At 28.9% G+C, this 15389-nt stretch overlaps 2 protein-coding genes across 13 annotated transcripts in view; one reads left to right on the top strand and one right to left on the bottom strand.

The window, feature by feature from the left end:
* The window catches only part of LOC144839880 (zinc finger protein 830-like), a 94908-nt gene that overhangs the window by 42123 nt on the left and 37396 nt on the right, over positions 1-15389 (bottom strand). The gene's annotated exons all lie outside the window — the stretch shown is intronic.
* The window catches only part of LOC144839809 (bromodomain adjacent to zinc finger domain protein 2B-like), a 64126-nt gene that overhangs the window by 23214 nt on the left and 25523 nt on the right, over positions 1-15389 (top strand). For 11 of the 12 annotated variants that reach the window (XM_078695330.1, XM_078695347.1, XM_078695393.1 and 8 more), the window contains exons 4-9: positions 9258-9440; positions 9755-9972; positions 11251-11535; positions 12698-12790; positions 13515-13931; positions 14898-15063. In XM_078695330.1, coding sequence (XP_078551456.1) covers positions 9258-9440; positions 9755-9972; positions 11251-11535; positions 12698-12790; positions 13515-13931; positions 14898-15063 — 1362 coding nt within the window. The remainder of the gene's footprint in view (positions 1-9257; positions 9441-9754; positions 9973-11250; positions 11536-12697; positions 12791-13514; positions 13932-14897; positions 15064-15389) is intronic. The other variant, XM_078695411.1, reaches the window with a different exon arrangement.

Genomic DNA, 15389 nt, shown 5'->3' with positions numbered 1-15389 from the left:
CAGGCTGTATTACAGAATTTACCTAATGTATGGTGCTAGACAAATATTGTCATTTGTTGAGATACAGCGCTGTGAATGAGTGAGATTCCTAATTCATTTATACAATATTTGTACCAAAATCTTAAAAGAAAATATTCTTTGTTCTTGATAATCTGTTTTTAATATTTATGCCAGAACGCATGACGTAGAAGAAAATAATAGCAGGGAATGGTGATCATGATCTTGTGTTGTGACCTTCCCTTGGAACAGATCTAATTAACGTTCTCCTCAGATTTTACTAAATGCATAATGCTTCTTATATTTGACTTTAATACACATGTTCTATGCTTCTAATTGCATTTTCAATTCAAATATTTGCCATGGTGATATATGCATTTGAAATTAGTTGAATATTTTGTTTATTAACTTAGTCCGGCCTATTTTTTAAAATTATCACAAATTTCATATAATTTGATTATTATTATTTTGATTAATTGCATTGCATTTTTTGTTTTTTCTTTTAAAATAAATTTGAATTTTTGCAATTTATTTTTATACTGAGTACAAGGCAACCATTTTGATCGTCTCAACAATTTCATTAGGAAAGCATACGAAATATGAAATGGAATAAAGTAATTTTAGTTTTTAATTTGTTTGTTTATCTTGAAAGATGATACCTTGTGTATTCTAAGCTATTAGTATCTAATGCAAGAAATTTCCAACTTGTAATTGACAAATTGCTTTCGGATTTGTAGTGATATAAAAATATGAATACGTTGTTTTTCCAGCAAGGTAGATTATGAGATTATATTTGTATCAGCTTCGTTTTATAATTTTGATCAAAATACGGTGCTTTTATTTTTACTTTCCTGGTTTTTAATAAATCTGTCAAGTGTTTGAATTAGATAAATTGATGTTCATAATCTACGTTAGCTAGTTTATAGATGATTTTGTTCAGAAACGCATAGTCATTTTAAATATTAAGTTACAGAAATACAGTATATAAAATAAATGAAATGTCAACTTTATTTTGTTAAACTACTTTAAAATGATATCAATTTAAATGCATTTTATAGTTTTGTTTTTCACCCACAACTGATATAACACGTTGTAAACAAAATGATTCATGCGCAGCGATGCGAAAAGTAGCTAAAATTAAAATGTCTTATTTTGTTGTAAGTCTTTCAAGACAATTGGCTATTTTAGTAGTTCCTTTGTTTTGGAAGTGTGTGTAGTGACTGTTTCATTTTCACACATCAGAGCCTAATTACATATTTTGCACTTTATTCTCTTTAGAAAAAAAAATTACTGTAGAACATAATTTTATAGCAACATACAAACACACAATACAGTATTTTAGAATTATTCATTCATTCATTCATTCGTTTATTTTCCACACATTGAACAAAAAGAACAGATATTTATACTTTAGAAAAGAAAAAAAAAGATACAAGAGGATAATGTGTGAAAGGATATCAAAATAAGTAGCCTAATAATTACTTTAAGCATTGACCACCTGAAGGCAGTTGTCGACACTAAAAAAATATTGACAAAAAGAAATGTTAACAATTATAAGATTTCAAATTATAGAAATTAGATTGTTTTAACCTAAAATATGACTATTATCATCCATACTACACTGTACTCTACATGGGTATAAAATAAATGAAGCATAAATATACATTTCAATATGGCTGTTTATTTTAATTGCTTGTTCTTCATACAAGTCCTTGAATTCAATGTTGTCTTGAAATTTATTAATATACCATACATTGTGTTTCATGGTTGTAAATTATTAATATCACTGTGAATGAGGTTATGATAATTAGTAGTTAATATTTAAGTTGGGTAAATAATTGTTGTTGCTATACCAGTTTATATATTATATTCCTATGTAAAAAAATAACCATTATATTAATTTAATATACTGTAGCATCTTCCTATACAATGTTTTGTTTGAATTTAACAAACACACATACGTTTTAAATAACATTAATGTTAGACACATTTAATGTCTTTCTCAATAGCAGGAATTAAAAAGAACTTAACGTTTATTTAGTTTATAAAAATGGTCTTTGATTTCTCCTTTGTTTCACCGTTGTAGAGTAGTTTACAGACCTTCATAGATACCAAACATTTGGGATTTTATTTGTACTATTTCAGTTGGTTATGGTAGGCCTAGATATAGCTAGTAACAAAATAGTTATTTTTTTGGCAGAGCAGGCAAACAAAACCCAGACTGTAGTTGCAGGTACTTAAGTCGGTATATTTGTGGCGAACCTTCCTTTGACCTGTGTAAAAATATTGCAGTTTCATACTGTTCTGTCTCAATGATGTTTAGATTGCATTTTAGAACAAACAAAGACCAGACCAAAGTTGAAACCAATACTTAGAAAGAAATCTGGTAGGCCTTAGTATTATTCTACACAAATGCCATCATTCTGTTCTATAACGTAATTAAGAATTAATACACCAAGAGCAACAATAAAGAAAAAAAAAAGCCGTCCAGAAGATTTCATATCATTAATATAGAGACAAATTTCTGCATTCATATCTCTAAGGATATCATTTAGTCATATGTAAAATTAACAAGACCATATATCAATAACTTCATTAGACCGATTGTGATGATATGCAGAAATATAATGCATTTCACCATACATTTCTCATATACTACATAGGTCATGTTAATATCAAGCAAGCTGTTGTTGTTAGTGTTTCGTATATTCAGGATATAAAAAGGTTTTTAGTGAGAAAACTGGATTAATTTATTATCTTGTAAATAGTTTAGAATAACAATGCTTAATATTATCATAAAATCACTCTATTTGACCATGAGATTGTACAGTAATATAGTATTCTAAAAGACGCTATATATTTGATTAGACCAGCTTATAAATTAATTAAATGACCACTGAAATCTAAATATTTTAAAGCAAGTCTAATTTCGTGGATTACCAAAGATAAAATGTATACTTGTCTGTATTTATGTTTGATTAGATTTAATTTTAATAATTTCCTTGAGTACCTTTGGTGGAGTTGTGTGCGTTATAAATTTGTATTACTTTTTATTACTGTATATTGGGGCAAATCTAAATTGCAAAGAAGTCCCTATCCATTTCTTCAGTGAAACATCTATTTTGGATCTAGGGTACTGGGATTATAATTGGACCTTCAATAGAATCGCTGTATTTCCTGTCCATCAAGAGTGGCTTGTAACAGTCTTTGATAGAGAAATATATATTTATAGATATCAGTATAAGGGATAAATATTAATAAACAAAGATGAATTTCAATTTATCCTTATCATATCTAACGATAAAATCAATCGATAACTTTAACACCTAGATCTATATAAATCTTCTCTTTTGAGTATCCAGTGTAATCTATTATAACATCCAAACGTACTGTAATCCAGTGTTGTTTTTTTTTCTTCTGAAAGTAAAATGTCAATAAACGCTGTGAATACTGAATTATTATTAATGATGTTAAAAATTGTTAGGAAATTAGAAAGGATAGAATAGATGAGGTACGAAAGTATTATCCATTAATGAGATTTAAAAATAATAATGTTTTTTTTTTAATGCTGGTTTGTGATTTGTAAACGTTATTTTCTTTGTTACAAATATTACGTTACTTTCTATTACTTTACTTTATTATTTTAAAAGAATGTTCCAATGTTTAACATTATTTTCTTTGTTAAAACATTAATTTACTTTCTATTACTGTTCTTTATTATTTTAAAAGAATGTTCCAATCAAAACACAAACAAAAACTTACAACAGACAAGGAGTGTTACAATAAAACAAAGAATATCAAACTTCCTTTTGAAAAAGGTAGTTAATTATACAGAGAATCAATGACACGGCAAAATATTGGAACACAATTTTGGCACATTTTCTAAAATACAAATTCACGCTTGATCTAGAAAATAAAATTATAAATCACATTGAATATCCAATATTAAAGTGATTTTACTTTCAAAATTTATACCTTACGCTATGAAATGAAAATGTAAAAAGAATTGTTAACGTAGATATAAATTCAATTTCAATTTAATCTTTCATACTTTTTCTTAATACTGTATACCGTTTCTCATTATAGAAAAGATTTAATATATTGGATGTTTGTTTTATGTGAAATATGATAAACTAGATTATTATTTTACTTTGAAGCATTATGTTATCGGTTATTATTATTGTTGATTTTTTCTCTGTAACTTAATCAAAGAATTGGCAATAAAGCGCATGATGGAGGTTTTAGAAACAATGAGACATAAATGCTGCTTTTTATCCCTTCTTCACACTGCCACCACCAAAGCATGAGAACAGGGAATTGTCAGAGTAGGCCAAGAGATACGTCTTCTGACCAATAGTCATTCAACAACAAAATGGATTTTTGTTTTGTTTGTTTTTTTGTTTTGTTTTTATATTTAGGCAAATTGCCTAGGATAACCATAAGTGAATTTGTGCACTATCCTTCTTATAGGTGGCAATCCTGTTCACAAGACAAACATACAAACATATACAAAAGACATAAACATAAATAAAGTCTTATTATAGTTGAGTATCAATAGAAAATAGATAGATCAATAGAATAGAAAAAGATATAAATTCCATTCATAATTGGCTGTGTTTCTGCCTCAGGATGTGATTTGATTGTGAAAATAACAACATATAATGTATTTGTTTGGTATGTTTCGCTGTGTGTTATATCGAGCTGATCATTTCAAACCGTATTCGAAAGAAATGTTATTGCAATTGTTCTATGGCCAGAGGCTGTGTAACAGAATTTGGTGTTTAGACCCATTCACATTATAAGCTGGCATTTGTGATTTTATCACAGTATGATGAACTTGTGAAAGGGACTACATACACATGTGTATTGGAACACTCTCAATTTGGAGTGACTCCCAAAAGATGGCTTGAGTCATTAATCTTCCACTCCATTGAAAATTGTTTCAATATGTCAATAATAAATTCTCATAACTCGTACAAATTATATTTTGTATTATTTCTTTTTCGTAATGATATCAAATGTTTTAAAAGCTTAAAAGCTTGTGTGGTATAAGTTGTAGATGAACAATAACAGGCATTGAAGGTTTTGATTAATTAGTTACTCTAACAAGATAGATTGCCATTAAATTACACATCATATGATACTATCTTCTAGTCTAATTCTTAGTCATTGGATAGTCCCAACGGAATATAACCTATAAATGCCGGATGTTATATCTACATCAGTTGATATATATCTTGTATTATTAAAGATGGATTGATATTGACTGATCTTTTTTTTATAAAAAAAATGTATTACATAATTTGTAGTATCAATATTCTGTCATGTTATTTTTTAGATCATTTAAATGCCAAATAATTCAGATAAAAAATCTTGTAAATATTAAAAATACCATAAATATTTAATAATATTATTTTTTATTTAACAATGATTTGCTATTATCCTTGATAATTATCTACGCCAATGATTTTTGCATTTTGTGGATACATGCAAATATTTGCTAAATTTTAATTAATATCATTTGTGTCTTCTGTTTTAGGTCCTACTCGCTGGTAACTTTGATTGATTTTAATATGCAAGAATATATTTCGTTAGAGAAGTTTTCAAAAAATTTTGAGAGAAAAAACAATTTCTGTCAAATGTAAAATAGATAAACACAATTAATTTTCGGTATTATTAATAATATGCTTAATCTGTGTCAAATATTTAACATACAAAACAACATATAATGTGGATAAAGTGAGATTCAGAGGCCTAATATAATAATGTCATCATAGTTCTTTGTATAAACATGCCTTTACTAATGCTAAGGGAAGTTTGGAATAAGTCCAGCTTTACAGTGATTCCCCACATTATCTCTGGATTGTAAGACTAGCACCAGCTTTGATTTCATTTGAAAGAAATTAGTTTAATTGTGATGCAAGTAAACAATGTATTATATATAAGTTATCACTTCCAAAGGTCAGGTCTGAATGATGGGGGGAGGGGAATGAAAGCGTAGATACAGTTTTTAATAATTAACAACCACTTGCTCATCAAACAATGATGTTAAGCTCTGTCTACACTATCAAACTAACTGTATGTTGTAACAAAAAGTGCCCAAATATGGTAGTGATATGCCCAAATATGGTAGTGATATGACATGATGACCATATATAGGCAAGTCCCATTTTTTTGTCACATAAAGTTTGATAGTGTAGACAGAGCTTTACAATAAAGTTTAAAAACACTGATTTCTACTATTTTTGATAGAACTGTTTATTTTATTAGATGAACAAATGGAGTGATGTTACCATCGTAAGCCACATTACGACAGAGTCTAATGCACTTTTGCATATTCGCTTCAGGATACGATGTGCTTAAATGCAATTAACAAAGAATATGTAGAATCCATTTTGTTGGGACAATGACAGAGCTGTTTATGCATTATGCACAGATGAATAGAATTTAATATTAACATTTGATTGAACGTCAAGACCTAAAATGTTCTATTTTTACAGTCAACAAAATGCTAATTAGTATAGGAGACAATGGCGTATGCAAATGAGTAGTTTGATATTATTTCAATACATCTTTAAACTATGCATTTATGTTATTGTATCCATGATTAATTTTTTAATATATTTAGTTTCACTAAATCCAAAGTTAAATTAAGAAAAAATGACAATAGTGTTGCTGGATCTCAATGGAGATCTACAAATAAAATAAACAAAATGCTAAATCAAAACTGTAAAGTAAAATAACAAGAAAGAAGTGTCTAGCTTTTGGAAAACACTGTCTTTTAATCTAATTTAATTAAATTTTATTCATACTCTCTATGTAGTTTATTGTCTTTATTGTTATTTCGTGCAGAGCTTACCTGGATAAACCCATAAATGCCATATTCTCCTCGAAGAGCGATATATAAAGAAATGATAATGGTTTGTGGGGATGCACCCACTTGAGGACATGATTCATGATTGTGAACTGTACCATTAATGGAGAAGGGTGTTCAATGAATTTTCTACTTTTCGAGTATATCTTGCTCTTTGAGGAGAATATGGCATTTGTCAGTTTATCCGGGTAAGTTAGCACTTAGACTACCAACACCATTTCTGGTTTTTCTGGTTGATGTCATATTGATAAGTAATGTAAGTAAGGTAAAAGTAATGCTATGGGTTACTGGGCATGTATTTGATACTATTCAGGTTAATTATTCAGAGAGATATATTCGTATACATAATTTTATCTAAAATAGTAATTTATGTTGAGAACTAGTCATGCGTTTGACATTTTAACTGTATTTTGTCATATTCAGAAACATTAATTCATGATCCATGTTACAATAACAAAACATGAAGTATGGGCACATGATGATCATCGTTTAGATTTAACAGAGAATATTTATTACATTTTACGTGTCTCATTGTCTGTTTTGGGAAGATAAGAATTGTCAGACCACTCAGCTAAAATTTCTTTTTCAAATGTCGAGGCAGAGGACGAAATCTTGCTCAACTTCACAATAATTTATTTTATTGTAATTTTATTTATATTGTTACACTACAGTACATATATCATTTATACCTTTGCCCCTTCCTTTTATGAATTTTAAATTCCACCAAGCTTTAGTATTCATTATTAACTATCATTCATAAAAAAAACCAATTTTGTTTACTTCTGTGTTTCGATCAACAAGATGGGTTACCTGGTGATGCTGTGGTACTGTAAAATTTGACAAAGAAAGAAAAATCATACAATACAATTGAAATAAATTATTTATAAATCTAATATTTGATTTGATTTCTTGTCATTTGATCCATTTTTCCAGAATAAATTAAAATTCTAAGTGATGGGAAACAATTGTAATTAATTTTCTATTCCGATTATACCAATTTTTTATCCAGTTATATTTCTAATAAAATAGAAATTCCTTTTGAGTCGACCTGTGCCTCAAATGTCTAAGAATTCATCTCCGTAAAGAAATACATTATTTTTATAGTTATTCTGAATTAATGAATTTTATTGATTGCACGTTCATTTTCATGAAGGATTTTATTCAGATACATTTTTGGAATTCACTTTTTAGAATTCAATTTTTTTGTGATGGCTTTTTATAAAACAGTTTTCCTGATATTTCTCAACCATTAGTTTTGTGTTTGAATTTGAATTTTATTTAAATATATAAAACTAAATTTAATGTAGAAATTAAATATTTCTTTCCTGATATTAATAGTGATTTTTAATTATGATCGATTATTAATTAATTACTTAATAATTGATAATAATTGTTAATTCTTTTGTATTTATATTTGCTGATTATAAATAAACCTAGAATATATTACTATCATGGATATTAATCATACTACATGAATATTCATCTTAACCATATAAATATTAATTATCATGTCATCACACCTAAATATATTCTGTGTATGATTGTGGGTCACATAGTGTTTAGTAGACAGTACTTTAAACGTACTTAGACAGTACTTTAAACGATTTTAAGATGATATTATGTGTATATATTGTTAATATGAAATCTTTTTTTAGCTTTTTAAAAGAACCATTAACAAGTTTTATAATATAAATATTATATCTTATATTGTGTAGTTTCATAACTCTTATTATATTTATGGTAATGCAATTTATGCCTGTCCGCTATCATTAATTTATGATTCATATTTTTGTTTGAACAACTTTCAACGTCAATTGGGAGTCATAAATATAAATGCTAATAAATTTCTACTTTTCAAAGAATTAAATTTCCTTCTTTCTCCTTTTTTTATTTAAAAAAAAGATTTATTATATTTTATTTCAAATATTACATTTTTGTTTACATTTTTACACATACTACTGTATAATGCAAAAAATATTAAACTATATAGTTAAAAAATTATTTATGACACTTATACTGTCCTATATTGTTTTGATAGTAATAATTTAATAGACCAATTTCAGCATTTTACACATCATGATCTAGCATACACCCAATTTGAATGTTTCTGTACTTGTATATGTCTTTACATGGACCTCCTAACTCGTACTGTTGATAAGTTCAAATCAATTCCATTGTGAATATTATTCATACTGTACAATGATGTTCTGAGTTGATTAGTAAATTAAAAATAGGTCTACCTGTGTTTGTATTGTGTTGTTAAGGGTTTCTATTATATAGCAATTGCACAATTGTATTTTTGCTTGCACATTCTTTGCTCGCTTTTCTGTCGCTTTATTATAACAATTTTCTTTTAACGCTTTCTCTCTTTCGGCTTGCTTGGCAGGAGGTGCAACGTGGTGGACTCAACCCCACGGCGCTGTGCCTGGCTTGGGGCTTTCTGGGAGCAGCTTGGGCCTTACTGGTGGTGGTAACAACTTAGGACTGACTCCATCGTTTAGTAATCTCAGCAAAGATTCAACTGTTAAAGACTTTGAATCATTTTTGTTTACGGGGAAAAATCAGAAAAGTAAGTCTGTGTGAGGTGTATCCATTTACCTGTAGTGTGTAGATTTTATAGTCTGTTTCGTGCCTTCTTACCTGGATAAACTGACATTAGCCCTTTCCCTACACCGTGGGGTACAATTCCAATACCTCTACTATATAATGAGACAGCCCACCTTGGTGCCCCCTAGTGGGAGCATACCAACGTACCACCGTCATCATTTCTTTCTATACCTGTATTTGGATTAACGCTTTTACTTTATATTTCTTAGATTTTAGGTGTAGCTCTTTGTTCTTCTTTGGTGTCGTTTTAATGTTTGTATATCTTTTATTCAACAGATGTCAATGAATACTTGGGATATCAATCTAAGACACCAGCATCACCACCAACTGCCGTCAAACCTTCCCAATCAAGTACGCCATCTGGAGAAAAGAGAGGTAGAGGACGCCCGCGCAAGTCGGACTCGCCAAGGCATGCAGACATTTCAATCGGAAACACTCACACAGATATTGTTGCAAAATCTGCAGATAGAGCCAAGTTTCTAGCAGAAAAGAAAGTAAGAAAATATCAAAGAAACAATATAAATTCTATAGTCTAGTGTATGAATTAGGGCCTACTTCCATTTGAAAGAGTTTCCCTGGGTGTAGGAAATAATTCAGTGCTCAATTATATTCTAAAACGACACTTTATTTTTACAAATTATAATCCAAAATAGGATTTTTTAAATAAAAGAATACACCAGGCTCAATGCAACCTATTATTTTTGGAAACTTAATATTTTATATTTTATTTGCCCGAGGTTGTTTTCAAGCAAATACAATATAGTTTCTTAAAAATTCTATCAAATGTTCCAAGGACATATCAAATAAAAGATTCGAGAGATTGAAGTTTTTGAAATCTAAAGTATAATGATTGACAGGGTTCGTCTGAAAGAGGCAATATAGTACATTGAGTATGATGTCGACACTGACGGACAGGTCCACCTTTTTCTGTCATCATTATGATTTAGGATAATAGTCCTTGGATACTACATTCTTCTTTTTTCTCTCTTTATTGCTCAAATATTGCCCCAAATATGAAGTTATGTAACCCAGGGGTGGGTTTACAATGTTCAGTTCCGTAGATTGCAATTGTAGCCTATCCTATTATTATTCATACATTATATATTCTATTACATTATAACATTGTTGTCTTGTTACTTAGGGCTAAATATTTTATGCATCAATTTTATTTTAACTGCATCTAGTAAATTATTTGCTTCATTTAAAGTTGTATAGTCCCCTGAATATGAAAAAATAATCATAAAATATGAAATTAAAATGTAGTTGCTGTAGGTTATCTAAATACTACTAAATAACACTTTCTTTTTACACTTGTTTTAAACAGCGCATAGAGACTATTTGTAGTTTGCACTTTACAAATTTAAAACCATTAACCATTTTAAATAAAATATACATTGTTAGAAAAAGAAAAATCTTAAAATGATCTATGATAATATCATTTAATAATTTACCTTTTTTAGCTTACAATTTATACGTATTTGAGAAGTATACGAACAATAATTGATAATCATGCCCTTATATCATTTATTTCGCCAAATTTCAAATACAGTACAAAGTAAGACATAAAAACAGTACAAAAGTAAATCAATGAGGTAGGATCACATAAAAGTTATAAATAAAAATAATCGTCAAGAGGTTCTCCACATAGAAATACTTACATAAAATTAATTACACACATAAAAAAACATGAAATCCTATAATAAACGTTAAAATTCTGCGATTACATTTATATAAAATATTTTTAATTTACGTATTTCTTTTTACTTCTAAAGGCTAAGAATGTACCATCACCTATGGAGGTAACCGAGTCTGACCCGTCAACAGCCTATAAAGAAGCTCATTCAGCTTTCGAAGCCAGCGGCTCTGAGCATAGCTTAGAAAACAAGAAAGAGACAATGACAAGCAGCAGTGATGTTGATATGGAAGAAGAAGACGATGATGACGACACCACATCAGATGATCTGGATGGCACTAATGAGTCCGAGAACTCTGAAATCAGTAGCAATAGTGAAGATGATGATAGTGAAGAAGAGCAAGAGATGGAAACCATTATGAAGGTAAATAGCATTAGTTTGACCTTATAAGGTAATTGTATTGATAACAGCAGAAAAGGATGTTTACTATAGATGTATTGAATTGAATATTGGCAAATCCATAAAGTGACTCAAAAGCTGTGTATACATACATGTAACATTTAGTAGTATGTACTGCCACTGCCAGTATATGTTTAATTTGACAGTTGACTTGAATCAGTTTCTTGCAAATAAATCCCATCTTAGGCTTGTTAAATTAAATTACCATCTACTCACATCTACTAATCACCCTTCTACACTAAATAAAACAGAAAATATTGCCAGTTTATTTTTCAAGCTTCCTTATATCTTGTTAAAATTCAACACAAGACCATGATTAAAAATATAAAAAAGATAGAATAGAAATTGCATTCAGTTTCCCAAGATTTTTTATAATGCATCTTAAATCTACCTGGTACTGTATATCGTTTTATAGAGATTAAAATCAGCAACCTAGCCTTCAGATTTCAGGGTCTTCTCTTGGTCTGAAACAAAGAGGATGAGTCAGAAGAAACGGCCGGTTATCATTTTAATGGTTGTAAAATACTACATTTTGTCTTTACAGCTTTTTGTAATTGCAGCCAGGGGATTACTTTCCGATAAAAATTTGTTTTTTCCCTTAAGTCAAGCGGGTTTCAGCGTCCCATTAAGATTATGAATAAGAATTCTTGGACGTATTTAACACTACTGATTTTATTTTTATTTCATTTGCTATTATTATGAACAACAAGAATACAGGCCAAAACTGGATTATCATTCATTCTTTATTCATCAATTGCAAATTGGAGCAATATATTATCACTACTGTTGAAACTTTATAAAAGGCTTTTTTAAGTTGTTAGTATGTGCATAACATAAACATTGTTAAAAGTTTTTATAATAATTAAAAACAACTTTCCTGTTTATATAATAATTTTAGTTTCTGTTATTTTCACATTTGTGTTAGATAAATTTAGATGTCTAATTAAATAAAACATTTAAATTTAGTACTTATCAAAGACAATACTTTTAATATTAAATAATTGCCTGATTTTTTACTTATCTGATTATGCATAATAATATTATATAAATATATTATGTAATATTTATCATGTTTAATATGAAAATACACAATAGTGAATCATTATTTATTGTAATATGGTTTCAGACAAAGAAAGAACTTGAACTCAAACAGAAAGAATTATTGGAACAAGAGAAGAAGATAAAACAACAACAACAGGAAGCCAGGCAACGAAAAAAGGTTAGATCATATTGGTTCAGTAAATGTTACATAAATCTAATTTTCAAAAAATAATAATAATGATTCCATTTAATATCTTTATCTATTTGAGAATCCTAAAGCTAGGCTTAATTTTACTGATTTAAATATAATTCAACTAGGCGTCGCAACCACAAATCACAATTATATAATAGAGCTAAGCTTAAAGATGTAATTTCCCCCAAAAATCATGAAAAATAAAGATTAATAAAATCAGACTTTGAATAGATTATTTTGTAGTTTTAATCAAGCTAATCACTTCCATAGACAAAAAAAAATGTTTAAAAAAAGGTTAAATTCAACCAAAAACCCATTGGCTGGCAGTCAATTTGAATATTTTTATTATTATTTAATTTACAGTTTTTAGGTAAACACATTTTTTTTTCGTGGAAAGTGGACAACTATTAAAATGGCATAATCAACAAAAACATTTTTAAGAATTATTTTTTCAGGGGGACAATAAATCTTTAACTAAATAGCAAAGTAGTGCTTATCATGTGTTACTACCACTTTACAGTTGCTGTTGTGAGTTCTCGTCAATTGCACTCCAACTCCAAGGCAGAATAAAAGTTGAACCAAATCTTGTAAAAAGGAGGAGACATACTGTATGCCTAGAACTTCAAAATAAAAATATTTGTCAGTTTTCTTACATTTGACATTTACCATATTTTATTGGGATTTTTATTTTTAACATTTGTTACTTTAGGAAAAATTACTGAAAGATCAACAGTCAAAATCACACAATGTAAACGATGAACGAGAAAGGGAAGAAGAGCAAAAGAAAAAGGCTGAACAGTTAACGCTTCAATTTGAACAACAAATAAAAGCTCAACAACAACAATTAAAAATCCAAAAGAAAATGGAAGCCGAGAAAAGAAAGAACCGAGATGCCAAACAATCTAAAGCTGACAATTCCAAAAAAGAAAAATCAATGGCGAATAAACATTCAACGGATGATACGCCATTAAATTTGTCCAAAAGGTCATCAACGAGTTCACCATCTTCTTTTACTTTTAACAAGGATAATGAAGATCTTGCAAAATTTGTATCTACGCACGAGAAACTAATTGCACGCACAACCAAACAGGCTGCAGAAAGAATAAAAGTGGCTTTAAAAGCTAAGGTATACTTTTTTTAATCACCAAAAACAAATGAATTCCTGTTTAACATAGGTAGATCAGCCACCCCCCCCCCCCCCCTCCCCTTCCCCATTTAAAAAAATTTACAATGCAAAAGACAGGACATTGGTTCAGCTCAGTACTTCATTTAATCATTTTTACGCACCTGGATTTAAAAATCCTTGATCTGCCTCTATCTTCAGAGACCATTTTTGTTTGCTTTGTATTCATGTTTTAAGTGATTTATGTATACAATACAGTTATTAAATATATGTATTTAAAATGTAATTAATATTTATATTTGTCGCAAACATAATTATTACAATAGAGCTGATTAACCTAATTACATTACCGTACTTCCTTGGGTATACGTGTACTGAGTTGTCTATTACTACTTAATAAGAAACGTTTAAGCTTCAAGTTACTACTCCCTAGTAATGAAAGAAAGTTAAGCCAGCCTTTTCCCCTGCAGTGCTTTTTAGAAAATCTATATTTTTGTGTGTTTCATTTATATTTTCTTGCACGCATCCGCTCACAGGTGTTACGTTTACTGCGAGGTTTCCTCCTTACCTGGCTGTTACAATTAAACGACATTAAATTATGATTAACCTTATATGACCTAATTTCATAATCAATATTAATTTATTGTTATCAATCATGGTATTGACATGTACTGCCTTTATACTGATAGAATCTAATTGTTTTTATATTGGTTTATTGAATGGAATTAAGTAATACGTACAGTATCAAACCCAACCTGAAATAATTTAAAATGTTTTACATTTTCTATAAATAATCTGATAAGATCTATTATTGATGAAATGGTTTGCCAAAATGTATATAACTTTTGGGATGAACAGAGGTAGTGATTTAAGTCACCTTTTTACGATTGGACTGTACATTACAGGTATATTTGCAATATTTTAAGTGTTTTCAACTTTTCTGTTAACTTAATTTTTCTTCTGATTCAGATGGTAAAACCTGGAGCACGGCAGATAGCAGATGAGATGATGATCAAGGCAACAGCGCGACTTCGTGAGCACGCATCAAGCAAAAAGGCTGCCAAGGCCCAGAATTCATCCAAGAGAGACAGTGATAGTAGTGAAGATGATGATGAGAGTTTAGGAGATAATAGCGGTAATTTATTTCATATTCAAATAAGCGATTTGTAAACTTTTAATCTGAAATCAAATTTCAGAAACTAGCCTATTTAGGAAGATGATGATTTAGTTTTGTTATTATATTATACTTGATCTATGCATTACAGTATTACAGTTTGATATAAAAAATATATTTGCATAACAAATATTTGTATTTATCTAAATTTATAATGAAATATAATCTGAAATCAAATTTCAGAAACTAGCCTGTTTAGGAAGATGATTTAGTTTTGTTATTATATACTTGATCTATGCAGTACAGTATGTAATAAAAAAAATATTTGTATTTATCTAAATTCATAA

The sequence above is a fragment of the Antedon bifida genome, chromosome 1 (assembly GCF_963402885.1).
Source record: "Antedon bifida chromosome 1, ecAntBifi1.1, whole genome shotgun sequence".
Lineage (NCBI taxonomy): Eukaryota > Metazoa > Echinodermata > Crinoidea > Comatulida > Antedonidae > Antedon > Antedon bifida.
This window is presented reverse-complemented; position numbering and strand designations above follow the sequence as displayed.